This window comes from Macadamia integrifolia, chromosome 8, assembly GCF_013358625.1.
Source record: "Macadamia integrifolia cultivar HAES 741 chromosome 8, SCU_Mint_v3, whole genome shotgun sequence".
NCBI lineage: Eukaryota > Viridiplantae > Streptophyta > Magnoliopsida > Proteales > Proteaceae > Macadamia > Macadamia integrifolia.
The window spans coordinates 7,584,344-7,598,175 of NC_056564.1; the positions used below are offsets into that span (position 1 = coordinate 7,584,344).

Here is a 13,832-nt window from a genome sequence, read left to right on the forward strand (position 1 = left end):
ATGTTGATTTAATGGGATACCTAGGAAAGGCCTCATTACAAATTTTTTAGACAATGTATCCCTTTCTTTCATTTCGGTAGTAAGGTAAGCTGATTTGTTTATTATATTTGTGTTGGCCTTAGGTTTTGGGAAAATTACTTGATTACTTACTTATGGGTTTCCCTTTACAAAATTACCCACCAAAATTTTCAGTTAACAAAAATACTCAAAATTAGGTTTTCCTTTACAAAATTACTCACTTAAAGTTTAAGTTAACAAAAATACCCAAAATGAGTTTGGGTTTATAAAACTACACACAAAGTTTCAGTAATAAAAAAATACATGATTATATGTGGAAGATGAAGACTCACTATTTTGGGTAGTTTTGTAAACCCAAACCTGATTTTGGGTATTTTTGTTAATTGAAACTTTGGGTGGATAGTTATCCAGCCAGTTGCCGCTTCACCTTATCCATCATAGGTAAGAGGGTCTCCTTCTTCACTCTACCCTTGAAAATATCGACTCCTAGGTAACGAGTAGGGAACGTACATATCTGAATTCCCATAGTTTCAGCAATGCACTACTTGCGATTTAGGGCAACTTTGCCAAGAAAGATTTTACTCTTTTCGAGGCTAATGATCTGGCTAGAAAATTCTTGATACTGCTTCAAGAAGTTTTTTAGATTTCTAACATATCACATGGAGGCATTAGAAAATATGAAGATGTCGTCCGCAAAACGAATATGTCTAGGGGTGGGAATCCCCCTAGGCCTATTAATCGATTTCATCTCTTTTTTCTGAATCAGACGCGTTAATTCCCTAGATAGCACCTCTTCCACTATTATAAATAGCATGGGAGAGATGGGGTCGCCTTGGCGTAAGCCTCATTCCACATCAAAAAATCCCTGGGGGCCTCCATTTACCAAAATAGAAATTTTTGTAGAAGAGATAATCTACTCTAGCCAATTTACCCACTTTTTAGAGAAGCCAAATCTTCGCAGGACCTGGAATATAAATGACCAAGAGATGGTAAACCCAAACTCAATTTTGGGTATTTTTGTTAACCAAAAATTTTTGTGGGTAATTTTGTAAAAGGAAACCCAAAAATAGGTAATCATGTAATTTTTCCTTATGTTTTGCTGACGGCTATAAAGAAGGTGAGCCCACGAGTCAATCTTCAGATTTGATCTTTTTTTCTATTGAAGGACATGCTAAAGTTGAAATTTATGACATTCATTGTATTTCCCTATCAAGGTATGCTAGATGTTAAACATTAGTATATTTTTTTATTTTAATTTAATCTTTTGCTGATCTATAGTAAAGGCAAAAAAAAAACTTTGTTGTCCGCAACACCTTTGCCTTCACAAATTAGTTAATATTCAATAAATACATTTTTTTCTATGTGCATAAAAGCAAAATGATAAATATAAAGTCAAAAAAAAGTATATTTTATGATTTGGACTAACTTCATTCAAGCTACATCTATAGTTTTCACAAACTTAATGTACTAATGTACCCATAGTTTCTCAAACATGAAGGACCTTGATAGCGGTTTTCTTAAATATTTTTTAAATTGAATTTGATAAGAAAAATAGTCAGATAACATATATTTTTCAAGTGCAATGGCAACTTTATTAATAATCAAATCAATGGGGTAGCTCAGTTGGCAATAAACCATGCTTTAAGTATGAAGGTAGGGGTTATGAGTTTGACTCTTCTACTTTCTATAGAGCCAACAACATGAAAATGGCTTCATGGTTCTCATATGCCTCAATTTTTCAGAATCATGTGGATTGTTGTAAGACCTGATTTGTTTTTTTTTTGCTATCAAATGAAATATTAATAAAAAAATTGGACAAAGAGGAACTCTTGTCAAGAGATGAATTATTTCCAAGGAAAGATGAGAACTGAATCAACCAAATATAAGAAAAATACAATTTAAGAACACCCCTTGTAAGAAAATGAGAAATACCCAATTTGAGTCATACCTCAAAAAAGGAGGACCGTCCATATTGTACGCATCATATTTATGTAATCATTTGTTAGAGATTATTTCCCTTCCTATCTTCCTTTTGTTCAATGTTCGAGTAAAGTCCCCATCATGACAAATTGGAAAGATCTGGAATCATTGACTGTAGCTCATGAGAAAAAAAAAAAAAAAAAGAATCATTGACTGTAGGAAGGTAAGTAAGATATTATAATGCTTGCTTTTACTAATTTATTTATTTATTCTTTCTTAATGGTTCTGTTGACGGGATTAGACTATTTTTTGTGAATCTCAGGGGTGTGAGTCAACTGTCTTACCGCCACTGCCATTATTATTTGATTTTCTTAAGAAAACAAACTACATTAATTAATTAAAAAGGCATTCTAGTAATCTCTTCCGCATAGCTTAGAGGCCCACAATTTTTTTTTGCGAAAAATGATTTTTTAGATCGTTTATTTTTCAGTATCATAGATCGAGTTTTTCTTCAATGGTGGTGGAGAGAGTATCTTTTCGGTACATGATATGACACTTTAATTAAGATAGGGTATTTTGTTCGTGAATTAAAAAAAAAAATTTATATATATAATGTATTTCAGACCTTCATTAGTAGGGGTTAAAAGCTAAGGAAACACGAATTTTTAAAATATTATTATTCATGTTCTACCTCTTGCATTTTAATATACTCTGTGCCCAAATATATGGAGAAGTAGGGTTGAGACATGGGTGTCATTTCAAAGCTTAGTTTTTATCTGTGAAAGTATACACAAGCGCATGAACTTGAATAAGATTTTTTTATTTTATTTTATAAGGGATGAGACGGTAATTTCATTCATTGTAGGGGATGTTACTATAATGTTGATATATTTTTACTACTAAAACATATCTCTTGCTTCATCTCCTATTTCTTTTTTGTATTTTATCTTATATATCTTTTACTTTATTGAACATATTGGATTCATGTGACTTTGTTTAGTTAGATAAGATTATGATTGTTGTTGTTGTTGTTTTGTCAGAACGCTAATTTCATATGATCTATGTTTGGACAGAAAAGTCACACAATCATGCAACTTTCTCTTTCCAAAAAATTAAAAGAAGAAAATTCACTCTTAATTTCATCATTTCTTAAACAAATTGAAGTGGGTCGGTCGTATTGGACCACATGTCCAACAAAACTATATTTCTTCAACCAACCACTCCTATTTTATATTCTAACATAGGATTTTGTATCGGAGAAGGCGACGTCCTTCCAACTCCTAATAGTTGGTTGACGAGTCTTAACTGGATTGGATTCTTTTACCATACTAGTATTTGATATCCGATTTGTGCAGCCTATACATCCTTGGATACATAATTTTAAAATTCGAGTCAGATCGATCAGGATCGCATAGATCAAATTGACATAAACTGAGGTCAATCCTCAATATCGATCTAATTCACGAGTAGAGTATAAGGGTAAAATGGCAAAACCTTGATCTCTGGTCCCTAATGATTTTATGATTTAGCTATTTTAAGCCTACTTTTCAATGGGATAGACCTCTAAATTTATGTATTTTCCCTTTTCTAGATGGAGTCTGAAATTGCCTTTGGAGTCCCAAAGAATCTCATCCAATAATAATAAAAAATGGTGGGTGACGATATTCTTCACTATGGATGAAGAAAAGCCCGATCGATTTTCTTATAAAAAAAAATGTTTTCCAAATGCATAATGGCATGATAAGGCATCTTTGATGCACGAGATATCATGTGATCAAGTAGCAAGGAAACTTGTATGAAATTTTGTAGCAAGAACCAAAAAGGTTTCCACGAGATAGGAAATGAAAATTGTTAAACCCACATGAGGTTTGTGAATAAGTGATTGTCTAAGAATGAGTAAGGAATATCCGTCTTTCTGTTAAGTAGAATCTATTAAACTCATATTCATTAAATATTTTTATGTCAACTAGGTATCGTAGATAAATGGATCCCGATTGTTCAATCATTGTGACGTAGGATTCTATTTTATCATCAATCCAATCACTATTCACGTTTTTTCCTTTTCTAATGATTGAATAAAGAACCAATGCCAGATATGCCATTAATAAGCCTTAAAAAATGAGGCCCAATCGTAACACACAGCTCAAAAATGCAATCCACGCCTGGATGACCCACTATAGGCACTAGTCAGGTTCTGGGCTGGCCCATCAAGAGGTCAACAGTTCGAACCTGGGTGGACGCTACTTTGGTTTAATTGGTTTTTATTTATTATTTAAATACTTATTTGTATAATTTAATAACAACAATCAGAGTGGCGCAGCGGAAGCGTGGTGGGCCCATAACCCACAGGTCCCAGGATCGAAACCTGGCTCTGATATGAGAAAACTTCCTGTATCTATGAAAAAAATTTTATTTTAATTTTTTTTCCAAGTGCATCTATTGTGAAATCCCCATTTAGTACTCCATCTTCCTCTGATTTTTTTCCCAATTGCATCTATTTTGAAATCCCCATTTAGTCATGTTGAAGTGGTGGTGTCTAATATCCATCACTAATTAAGTACGTAGTTAGCCAAGTCTATACATGAGATTGAGCTTCACTTAAACATGAGATACAAGGGGAAAAAAGTAGCCATAATATCTATATTTTTGATGGAAAAAAAAAAAATTCATAAAAAACAATGTGATCCTTGTGCCAAGACACATGGGAGGGAATAATAATCACCTTCCCCACATGAAAGGCCGAAATCCCATCATTATTGATTTTTTTTTTTTATCCAAGGTATCTGGGCCAATTTACACGCATTTCGACTAATTCATTGATGTTGTCACATGCGCTCCAATGGATCCACATTTAGTAAAAAAAGAGTGTATGAGACATTTTTTGTGAGAGTGTATATTAAGGAATCCACACACGATATTATGTGGACCATTTTCCCTCATAAAAATACAAAATATATAGTTATTAGCGCTCAAATTTGTAATGCATGCTATATCAGGTGGAGCAAATCAAACCATTGGATGGAAAGATAATATCTTGAATTGGTCAAGATTCAAATGTATGTTTCCAATTTAATGTAAGTGCCTAAAGGAAGCAAGTTAAAAACCCTAGGCGCTTCATGTTGGATAATTTATTTAAGAAAAAAATGCAAACCCCAAGTCCCTCAGCAACTTCTCAATGGCTAACAAGAGTAAGTCTTTACATTTGATTATCAAATTATTCCTAAATTTATTAGTGTACAAAATGGTTTCATCTAGAATTTGTATCACAAGAAGAATAATACATGTCTAGTTAATCAATCAGAATGAACCCTTGCCCTTTTTTGGGGGTGAAGAGGAGGATTCCATTTATGTTTTCCAATTGACGAACCATTTTATACATATAACCTAAAAGAATATAGATGAATGATAAATTCAAGCATATACAACAAAAGCTTCAAGAAATTTCTACCAATTTTTTTTTTTTTTTTTTAGAACAAAAGATTCATTGATGTGTTTTCCTATATTTTTAACTTTTTATTTATTTATATATAGTTATTGTATGTAAAATAAGAAAAACGTGACTTCCCAAACTAGGTTTGATTGGGCTGAGATAGCAACTATTTTTGAAAGGTGAGTCAAGTGAGAAAACTTGGTTTTTCAACTACAATATAAAGGGGAAGAGGTAGGTATTTTTAAAACTTAGATTGCGCACTCACATCGTAGAATTCAATTGTGCGTCCATTAAGAGGTTGCACATGCCTTGCGTTGCTTTTGCATGATCCATCCAATGGAGCTCTCAAAGCATCAATCTGCTCCTTGGCAACATTTCTCACCTGCATGAGCACCCACATAAATAAATTGCAATTTTGGTACAACTCATTTGTTAGGATTGGTGGAATGTACAAGTTTAGAAGTGTATTATAAAATTGGCCTATAAAATTCTACCTCAAAAAAATGGCTTATAAAATTATGTATCATATAGATGGGGTAGTGTTTTTTTGTGGAGGAGTGTTATTTTTAAGTGTGCACGAGAGTCAATGAGAACACACGAGAAAGCATTCACAAAAATGTCATTTTCAATTCTATGAGATAAGGGTTTCTCGTTTTGCCTCCATGTATCTGGACACAGAGGCCACAAAACCTCTTTCCTATAATATGAAAGTTAAGGATCATAAATTAAATATCATAATTGAAATTTATTTATTTTTTGATAAAGATAATTGAAATTTAATACGCACAATATATTTAATAAATATTCAATAACCATATACACATATTTAGGTTTAAAATATTTTAATTTCCGTATATGATATAAATAGGGCCAAGTTCAACACTTCAACCCTCCATAAGGGTTGGGATTGGGTTAAGCCTGGGGAACCCTAGCTTGGGCTTGGATTTCAAAACCTGGCCCAGTCCAGCTTGGTAACACCCCCCTAATAATAAAGATAAATTTCTCTTGATGGTCCATAAAATTTTGCCATGTGGTAAAAAAAGGTTGCAATTCCTAGTTGATAGACATAGACAATTGAGAATCTTGACAATCTCTCGTCAAGTTTCTGATTGTATTGATATGCATCCTTGAGTATTTCATGCAGGTTTAAAATACTATGATTACTATCGTAATTAATTTCTTATAGTCCTTAGATATCTTATTCACATGTCAAGTTTCAACTTACTTTGATCTAATAGTTAAATCAAATTTGAATAGGAGAAAACTAATTATAAATTAATTAAATTATGAAATATATTATTTCAAAGCAAATTAGAATTATGTAAAATCTTACCTTGCCAAGGATGCTCCAAGTAACATTCTCAGTGCATGGAGGAGTGGTGAGAGAGCCAACGTATCTATAGTACTTGAAACTATTGTGCCTCAAGTACTTGGTTCGCATGGCAGCGACAGGGATGTGAACTTCTTCATCCTCTCTACATATCTCGTTGGCCAATTTTTTAATCCCTCTCGTCAACTGCAACTCCACACAAAAAAAAAAAAAATAATAATAATAATAATAAATAAATAAATAATAATATTAATAAACCCATAAAAAAATCACTAGTTTATTAAACACCATCAAATCTCAATTTGTGTTTCTGCTACACAGTCTTGGGGGTAGACTATCTTTAGGTTGCCTTTTTGGAATAGATTATGGGTTTGGAACGCAGTTTTTAAATTTCTCATTTAAGAATGTATTTTAGGCCCAAAAGTTATCCTAAGAATGCATAATAAAACATAACCTAAAGTCTATCTAAGTTCTGAAAACCCGAAATTGAATAGTAGATTCATACATTTGATTTCGATTCGAATTTGATCAAAATTAGACCAAAATCAGCCAATATCAATAAAAATCCTAAATATTAGAATCGAGAAAGAGCAATGATTTCTATAAATCTGTGATTTTTTTTATTTAAAAGATGTTTAGTCTAGTTATAAATGGAAATTTGATTGATTAAAAGTAGAAAAATATGACAAAAAAGCATTTATGATCAATTCCAAAATAGATTGTGCTGATTCCATTCGGATTTTTGAAACCATGAGTCTACCTGAAAGAGAAGAGGATCAGGGTAGCCATAATTGTAGAGGATTGCTACCACGGAGATCTTGCCGTCGTCGGCGACGTGGACTAGTTGGAGCTCCAAAGGATACCTGTTATCATTCACCATAACCTGTAACTTAGATTTTCTCTTCCCCATGGATTAACGAAAATTCAGTCCAAATAACAAAGAGTGGGATGGAGAAAAGTGGCAGAAGAAAAAGTAAATTGAAGCCTTAGTTGAAGTCTATATTGAATTAGATAATTTCAGTTATTATTATTTGTTTTTCTATATAATCTTAGAATCTTAAGAGATTAAGGTTCCGAATCAGGTTCACGTACGACAATAATCTTGTACATCCTTGATTCGTGGATTTGAAATCTATTAAATGAAGAGAGAAAGTGAATTTCAAAATATACAGACCAAAGACATATGAGATTGTTCTCATACATGAACCCGATCCATTTTCAGAGAATAAAGCAATTTACCGGACACTATTAATTGTGTGTTCTGAAGGCGAATGCCAATCCATTTGCTTCAAGGTGTAGTTCTTGCCATCTTGAATCAACACTCCTGCGTTGCTTTCATATTGCATCTGTCCAAAAACCATTCAAAAGAGTCAAATTTGGATGGATTCGGTTTCAGGTTTTTATCGTTTGCTTAATAGATTCTAATCGGGTTGGCCTATTTTCAGGTTGGTACCGGTTCTGTTTCGGTTTTTCATATACTATTTTCATCCATTTTTTAAAAGCTTGGTTTTCGGTTTTGGTCGATCCATCTGACTGATACAGTCAATTCGGTTTGAATTCGGTTCGGTCTGAAATCAGAAAACTCACCCCAATATTGAAGCCATAATTAATCAAAGTAGAGTTGCTTTTTCTGTAATCATTGGTCAAAGGTGGCAACTTGAGATTCTCGACCATATTCTCCTTCACAATGTTCACCGGAGATTGAAGCTTTCCGGTGTCACATGCACTGAAATATGGATTCAAGCTCCCCCACTTGTCCGGACCTATTGATCCACTGTAACCAAACGGCAGAACCTCATGCTCTGTTCCAGAAGAAAAAAATAATTAAAAGATAATGGAAAAGAAGCTGAAAGATGTGACGATATAGTTCTTACGGTGAGTTAATGGAGCAGCGAGTAGTAATGTAATCGTAACGATAAAAGTGGCGACTGTGGCTGCCATCACTGACGATCGATTGGAGTAAAAAAGTTGATTCTTTATCTTCTTTCTCTCTTTAATGAATTCCCTTTCCTCTCGTGGAAGGGTTCCTCTCAAAATCTCTGCTGCTCCTAAATTTAGAGACAACCAATCGCTAAAGTTAGTGGCGTTCCCCCCTCTAAGAGCAAACTGGACCGTTCATTTTAAATGAAATCTTAAATTTAGTAATTACCTTAATTACGGGCTACCCTTGTGAGGTGTGAGCCTCCAACGGGATTCAATGAATTACCACGTGTCAAGAATACCAAACGTAAGAGTCTTAACACGTGGCGAATTCTGGAATTGGGCTTTCAAAGGGGCCAAGGGATTTATGGGTTAGGGAGGAAGAAAACCTAAGACCTCCTACGAGAGATTTATGGGCTGGCCTATGAGAAATTTTGGCTCATCCTTGAACTACAATGGGCCCAGACCAAGGGTACTGGGCTCATCCTTGACCTACAATGGGCCTAGGTAGGTATTTAAAAGACTTTAGGTGTAGTGGTATAGACTATTGACCAAGGGTTAAAAAGATTAAAATTTTAAAGAGAAAAAGGGTAAGACTTTAGGTGAAACATGCCTAATTTCTTAAAAACCCAACACAATTCTAGGTTCCCAAAACTCAATCCAGGCCCAACCCAACTCTATCGAGCTCATGCTTAGGCCCAACCCCTACTGGGTTCATGCTAACTCAACTCGTCCCTAATTGATCTTGTTTGGTCAAGTTGGCCCCTCATTGGCCCTGATTTTTTACCATGGTCGGGTTAACATTGATTGACCTTATTTTTACCATTTAGTTAAAATCAAGATCGAATTAGGTTGGATGGATTGAGCTTAAGGCCTCAACCTAAGCCCTGTTCGGACTTATGGAGAACCAGGGCAGGTTTAAGCCATCTGGGCCAAACTTACACCCCTTAGGTAAAACTATTCGATCCCACTAATACATTTTATAAATTAAACTGTTAAACAAAATTTGTAGTTTACTTCATATTTTTCAACCAAAACTATCATTCAAAAATAAAATTTCTACGGACCTAAACTTGGAAAGGGAAACTCCAATAAAATATTCCAAAGTGCTATATGAAATAGGTAAAATTTCCAAGTCACTTCTCACAAGACCAGCCAAAAAAAAATCTACTAGGCGGTGCCGGCCACCCATTGAGAGGGCAAGTTTCATAAAATCATATGCCATGTCATCCAACCGTACGGTCCCCCACGATTCTCTTCCCCAATGCATCCAATAGCCCATTCTAAAAGTCAAAAAGTTACTCAAAACGGTGAGACTTCCACATTGGACATGGAAGGCTCATTTTTTCCAAGTTTTTTATGATAAAAAGGAGGGGAAGAGAATGAGAAAGGAATTATGGGATTCAAAAACACAAGTATTGATTTCCATTGTCTTTTCATTGACTTCCACTAGCAACACTTGCTACTAACCTTTCAGCCCCACTTCTTAAACACTATAATTAAGAGATATAATGGAACCTTTCTTTTTGTCTTTTTCAAAACAAACATGATTATCATAGAAAGCGATTTAGGCTATGTTTGATAGTCAACAGAAGAAAAGAAAAAATAAAAATAAAAAAAAAGAAAAAAAAATATTATACTTTTTGTATAATATACACCAGAAGATATGAGAAAATATGAAAACATAATAAGACATAAAATGAATGATTACACAATGATTTCCTATGTGTCTATCTCTATCTGAAAATTAAAAAAATTTTGAATTTTTTTTTTTCTTTTCTTCTCTTGGTAACCAAACATACATACTCTTTTTATTTTCTCCCATTTCTTCTCTTTTCTTTTCTAGATTATTTTTTATTTTCTTTTATTCTCTTGGCTACCAAACATAGCCTTAATGTAGGCTTGAACAGTGTTTGGCCAGCATATGTTTATAATTAATAATCTGATTAGATAAGATACTGAATCTAGAAGAACATTAATCTGAGAGAAGATAAGATTTCATTCTTTTCTTTTTGGTTTCTTTTAGCCAAATTACCTTCCACTTATAAGTTTTTACACAAAATCCCTTAAATTTTAATCCAATTTACCGTCCAAATCTGTCCATATCTTTTAGGCACCTACCCACTTTCATTCTAAAATGTTGTTTTATTCTCACAAAGGGTGTGTTTGGAATGTATTTTTCAAATGCATTCTAGATTGATAATGCAGTTTAAAAAATCATACCAAACATAGTCATAATTTCAAAATGCCCACTAATGATCCTAAACACTTTCAAAGCATGATTTAGAGTTGAGATCTTATGGATGGGATAACCAAGACTCACAAAATATTTAGATTGAGAAAGTGAGATGACAAATATATGTTAGATAAATAGTGGGTTTAATGTTTACAAGATTATGTTTGAAAACTCAAGCTGCGTTTGGTATGATTTATTAGAGTACGTAAAAAAGGTTGTATCCAATGCAAGATAATCCCTCCATTGCGGGGTCTAAGAAAGATCATAATATATACAATTTTACCCTTGTTTTATAGAGAGGTTATTTCCCAACTTAAACCCCGATCATTAAATCACAATGAAACAACTTTACTATTGTACCCAAAGTCCACACTCAAGTGATCCTGGGCAAGATGAATCAGGTTGGTCTTAATATTTCTCCTTATAAGAATCATTGTCATTGTTTCTAGATCTATTTCTATGTCCAGTCGTCCATTACTGAAACGCATATAACATATTAATTCCTCCGTCAGTCATGCGCGATGACACCGTCACTCCGCACTAATCTCTCTCTCTCTCTTCGTTCTCTTCTGTTCTTTTCTCTCTCTCTCTCTGTCTCTCCATACCAGTGAAACGTGTAGCACTTCTCAGCTCTTTCTCTCTCTCTGCAAATCGTGTATAATCTCAATTCTGAAGTGGGTCTCATTCTTTCTCTTTGTGGATGATTATGAACTGATTCATGACCTCATTTGAATGTATCTCTCCCTAAATTCCTAATTACAATAAAGTATAAAATCATGGAATCCAAGATTAATCCCACCATATATAAATATATATAGACCTTCTTAACAGTTCTTGTGATGATCCATCAGCATGTCGAAGCGGATGATATCTTGGTGTGTAAAGACCCGATACGTATGTGACACTTAATATAGAATCATCATGATTTTATTCTTTCAACTTCACTAAGTGGGGCGGTATAATGGAGACTGTTATGTTTGTTTTTTTTTTATCAGTTTCAATGTAAAGAAGGAGAAGAATCTCCAAAGTTTCGCACTAGAAGAATGTCAAGATAGAGATATCCAACTAATTGAATTAAAGCATATTCTAGACATGTGGTTTTGTTTTCCTTTAAGCGTGCTTTCAAGCTTTTGACTTGAGAGGATTTTAGGTTAAGCGTGCTTTCAAGCTTTTGACTTAATATGATTTTAAGTTTTTTGAGCTATGAGGGCATGAGGCAATAAGGGAAATGTGATGAACATTATTTGCAAGCACATAAAACAGTATTTTCTTGCTTAATCTAGGTTAAATAGCCCATGAAACACATGCAAAATCTATGCCAACCTGAATTATAACAGGAACCGTGGTGGAAACGCATTTTAATTAGTTCTAAGGCTCCGTTTGGTATCGTTCTAAAAAAACGTTTTTGGAGTTTTTTCGTTCTATTGGAACGAAAAAACAGAATCTTCTGTTTGGTGCACTTATGGTCTGTTTATGTTTTTTTGGAACAAAAAGTGAAAAAAAAAAAACTGAAAAAACGAGATTGGACGGAACTCCATTTTGGAGTTTCTTCTTCCCAGTTTCGTTCCATTTTGCAAAAAAAAAAAAATGTTTTCGATAAAAATCTGAAATTTTGAAACACAATTTTTTTGTTTAAAAACTGTATTTTAGCACAGAAACTGAAATTTTCGTTTTTAACACAAAACGATGTTTCTGAAATAGAAACGATACTAAACGAAGCCTAGACCACACAATTAGTCTCTCACAAGTATAGTCCCCTCTAGAATTCTGCCAAGCCAAAATATAGATAGAAGTTTATAGATATCAGCCAATGTTATAGGTAGATAGTCAACAAATGAAACCTACCAATGGGATCTCAGGGGATGACTCACACAAATCATGAGAGTTTCAAGTGGGCCTACACCTATCATGATCCAAACTTTTTCCCCACTACAACAATTAGGTGGGATTTTCCTCCATTGAACTTGCTAGCACCACAACATTTAGAGTCAGAAAGACTGGAGTTTCCAGCGTTCTCACATTATAACCTACCTGCCCAAGAAACAGAAGGTATTTTTCTGTCAGTTTCCTGTATCTTTTTCTAATCCTCCCCCCATAAAGTGGACATTCACCTCCCCTTTCACTTAGCTTTTAAAATACCTAAATATTTTTTTCATTATTTTTTTAAGGCAAGGGATCCCGTTTACTTGCATCTGGGTGGCTGGACCAATGGGGGTACAAGCATGAGAGGGGTAAGGGGGTCTTTTCTGGGTGGTGGGGAGACAGACAGACATAGGCTGGGTAGCTTGATGGCTAGTCTTTTCCCTTTTTTTTTTTTTAACTTCAATTTATTCTGTCTCCTGAGTACATATTGTTATGAACAAATTACATATTATGTATTATTAATGCTATCTTATCGTTTGTATATTTTAATTTAATTTTAATGTCTACATGGACATTCTAAATCATACAGTAGACATTCCCTACAAAATTTCACCAACTATTAATTAAAACATCAAATTATTCTAATACATATTTAGGCTGAAGTAATATATATAGAGAGAGAAAATATATTAGTTAACCCGCATTATATATATCAAATAGCATATCCTATTGGATTGAGGATGGTCATATAAACATAAAAATGAAATATAGACACTAAAACATATAATTAGGTCATCTTAATGCATATTTAAGAGATAGATTTAAAGGTGGTAAAATAAAAGTTTCATCGAGGGGTAACCTAGGCATTTTAATAAAATTGGGGAGAAAGAGAAATAAAAGTTTGGGACTCTGGTAAATATAGATAAAGGTGGAAAAAAATCGTCTGTTTTTCTTCATCCATGTTTTTCTTGTTTTGCTATCTTCAGAAGGCGACATGTGGCATTACTTTAAGTGAATGGTCAAGATTGAGTTAAAAACCAAACTGGATGTAATAACTCTCACCCAACTGAATTAATCTTGATCGTTGATGACACGTGTCATCTTCTGCAACTAGC

General features: G+C 33.8%; 1 protein-coding gene and 1 non-coding gene across 2 annotated transcripts; one reads left to right on the forward strand and one right to left on the reverse strand.

Moving 5' to 3' along the window:
- The first annotated feature begins 4,243 nt into the window (after positions 1-4,243).
- On the forward strand, positions 4,244-4,315 carry TRNAM-CAU. The gene has a single exon. It is a non-coding gene; the product is annotated as a tRNA-Met (tRNA).
- An 873-nt stretch (positions 4,316-5,188) lies between these two features.
- On the reverse strand, positions 5,189-8,671 carry LOC122085590 (alpha carbonic anhydrase 1, chloroplastic-like). The gene is made up of 6 exons (XM_042654068.1): positions 8,573-8,671; positions 8,286-8,500; positions 7,938-8,044; positions 7,459-7,561; positions 6,702-6,884; positions 5,189-5,750 (listed from the first exon to the last, which is right to left on the reverse strand). Exons 1-6 carry the CDS (start codon positions 8,637-8,639, stop codon positions 5,610-5,612), a joined length of 816 nt encoding a protein of 271 aa, XP_042510002.1. The 5' UTR covers positions 8,640-8,671; the 3' UTR covers positions 5,189-5,609.
- Between the last annotated feature and the right edge of the window lie 5,161 nt (positions 8,672-13,832).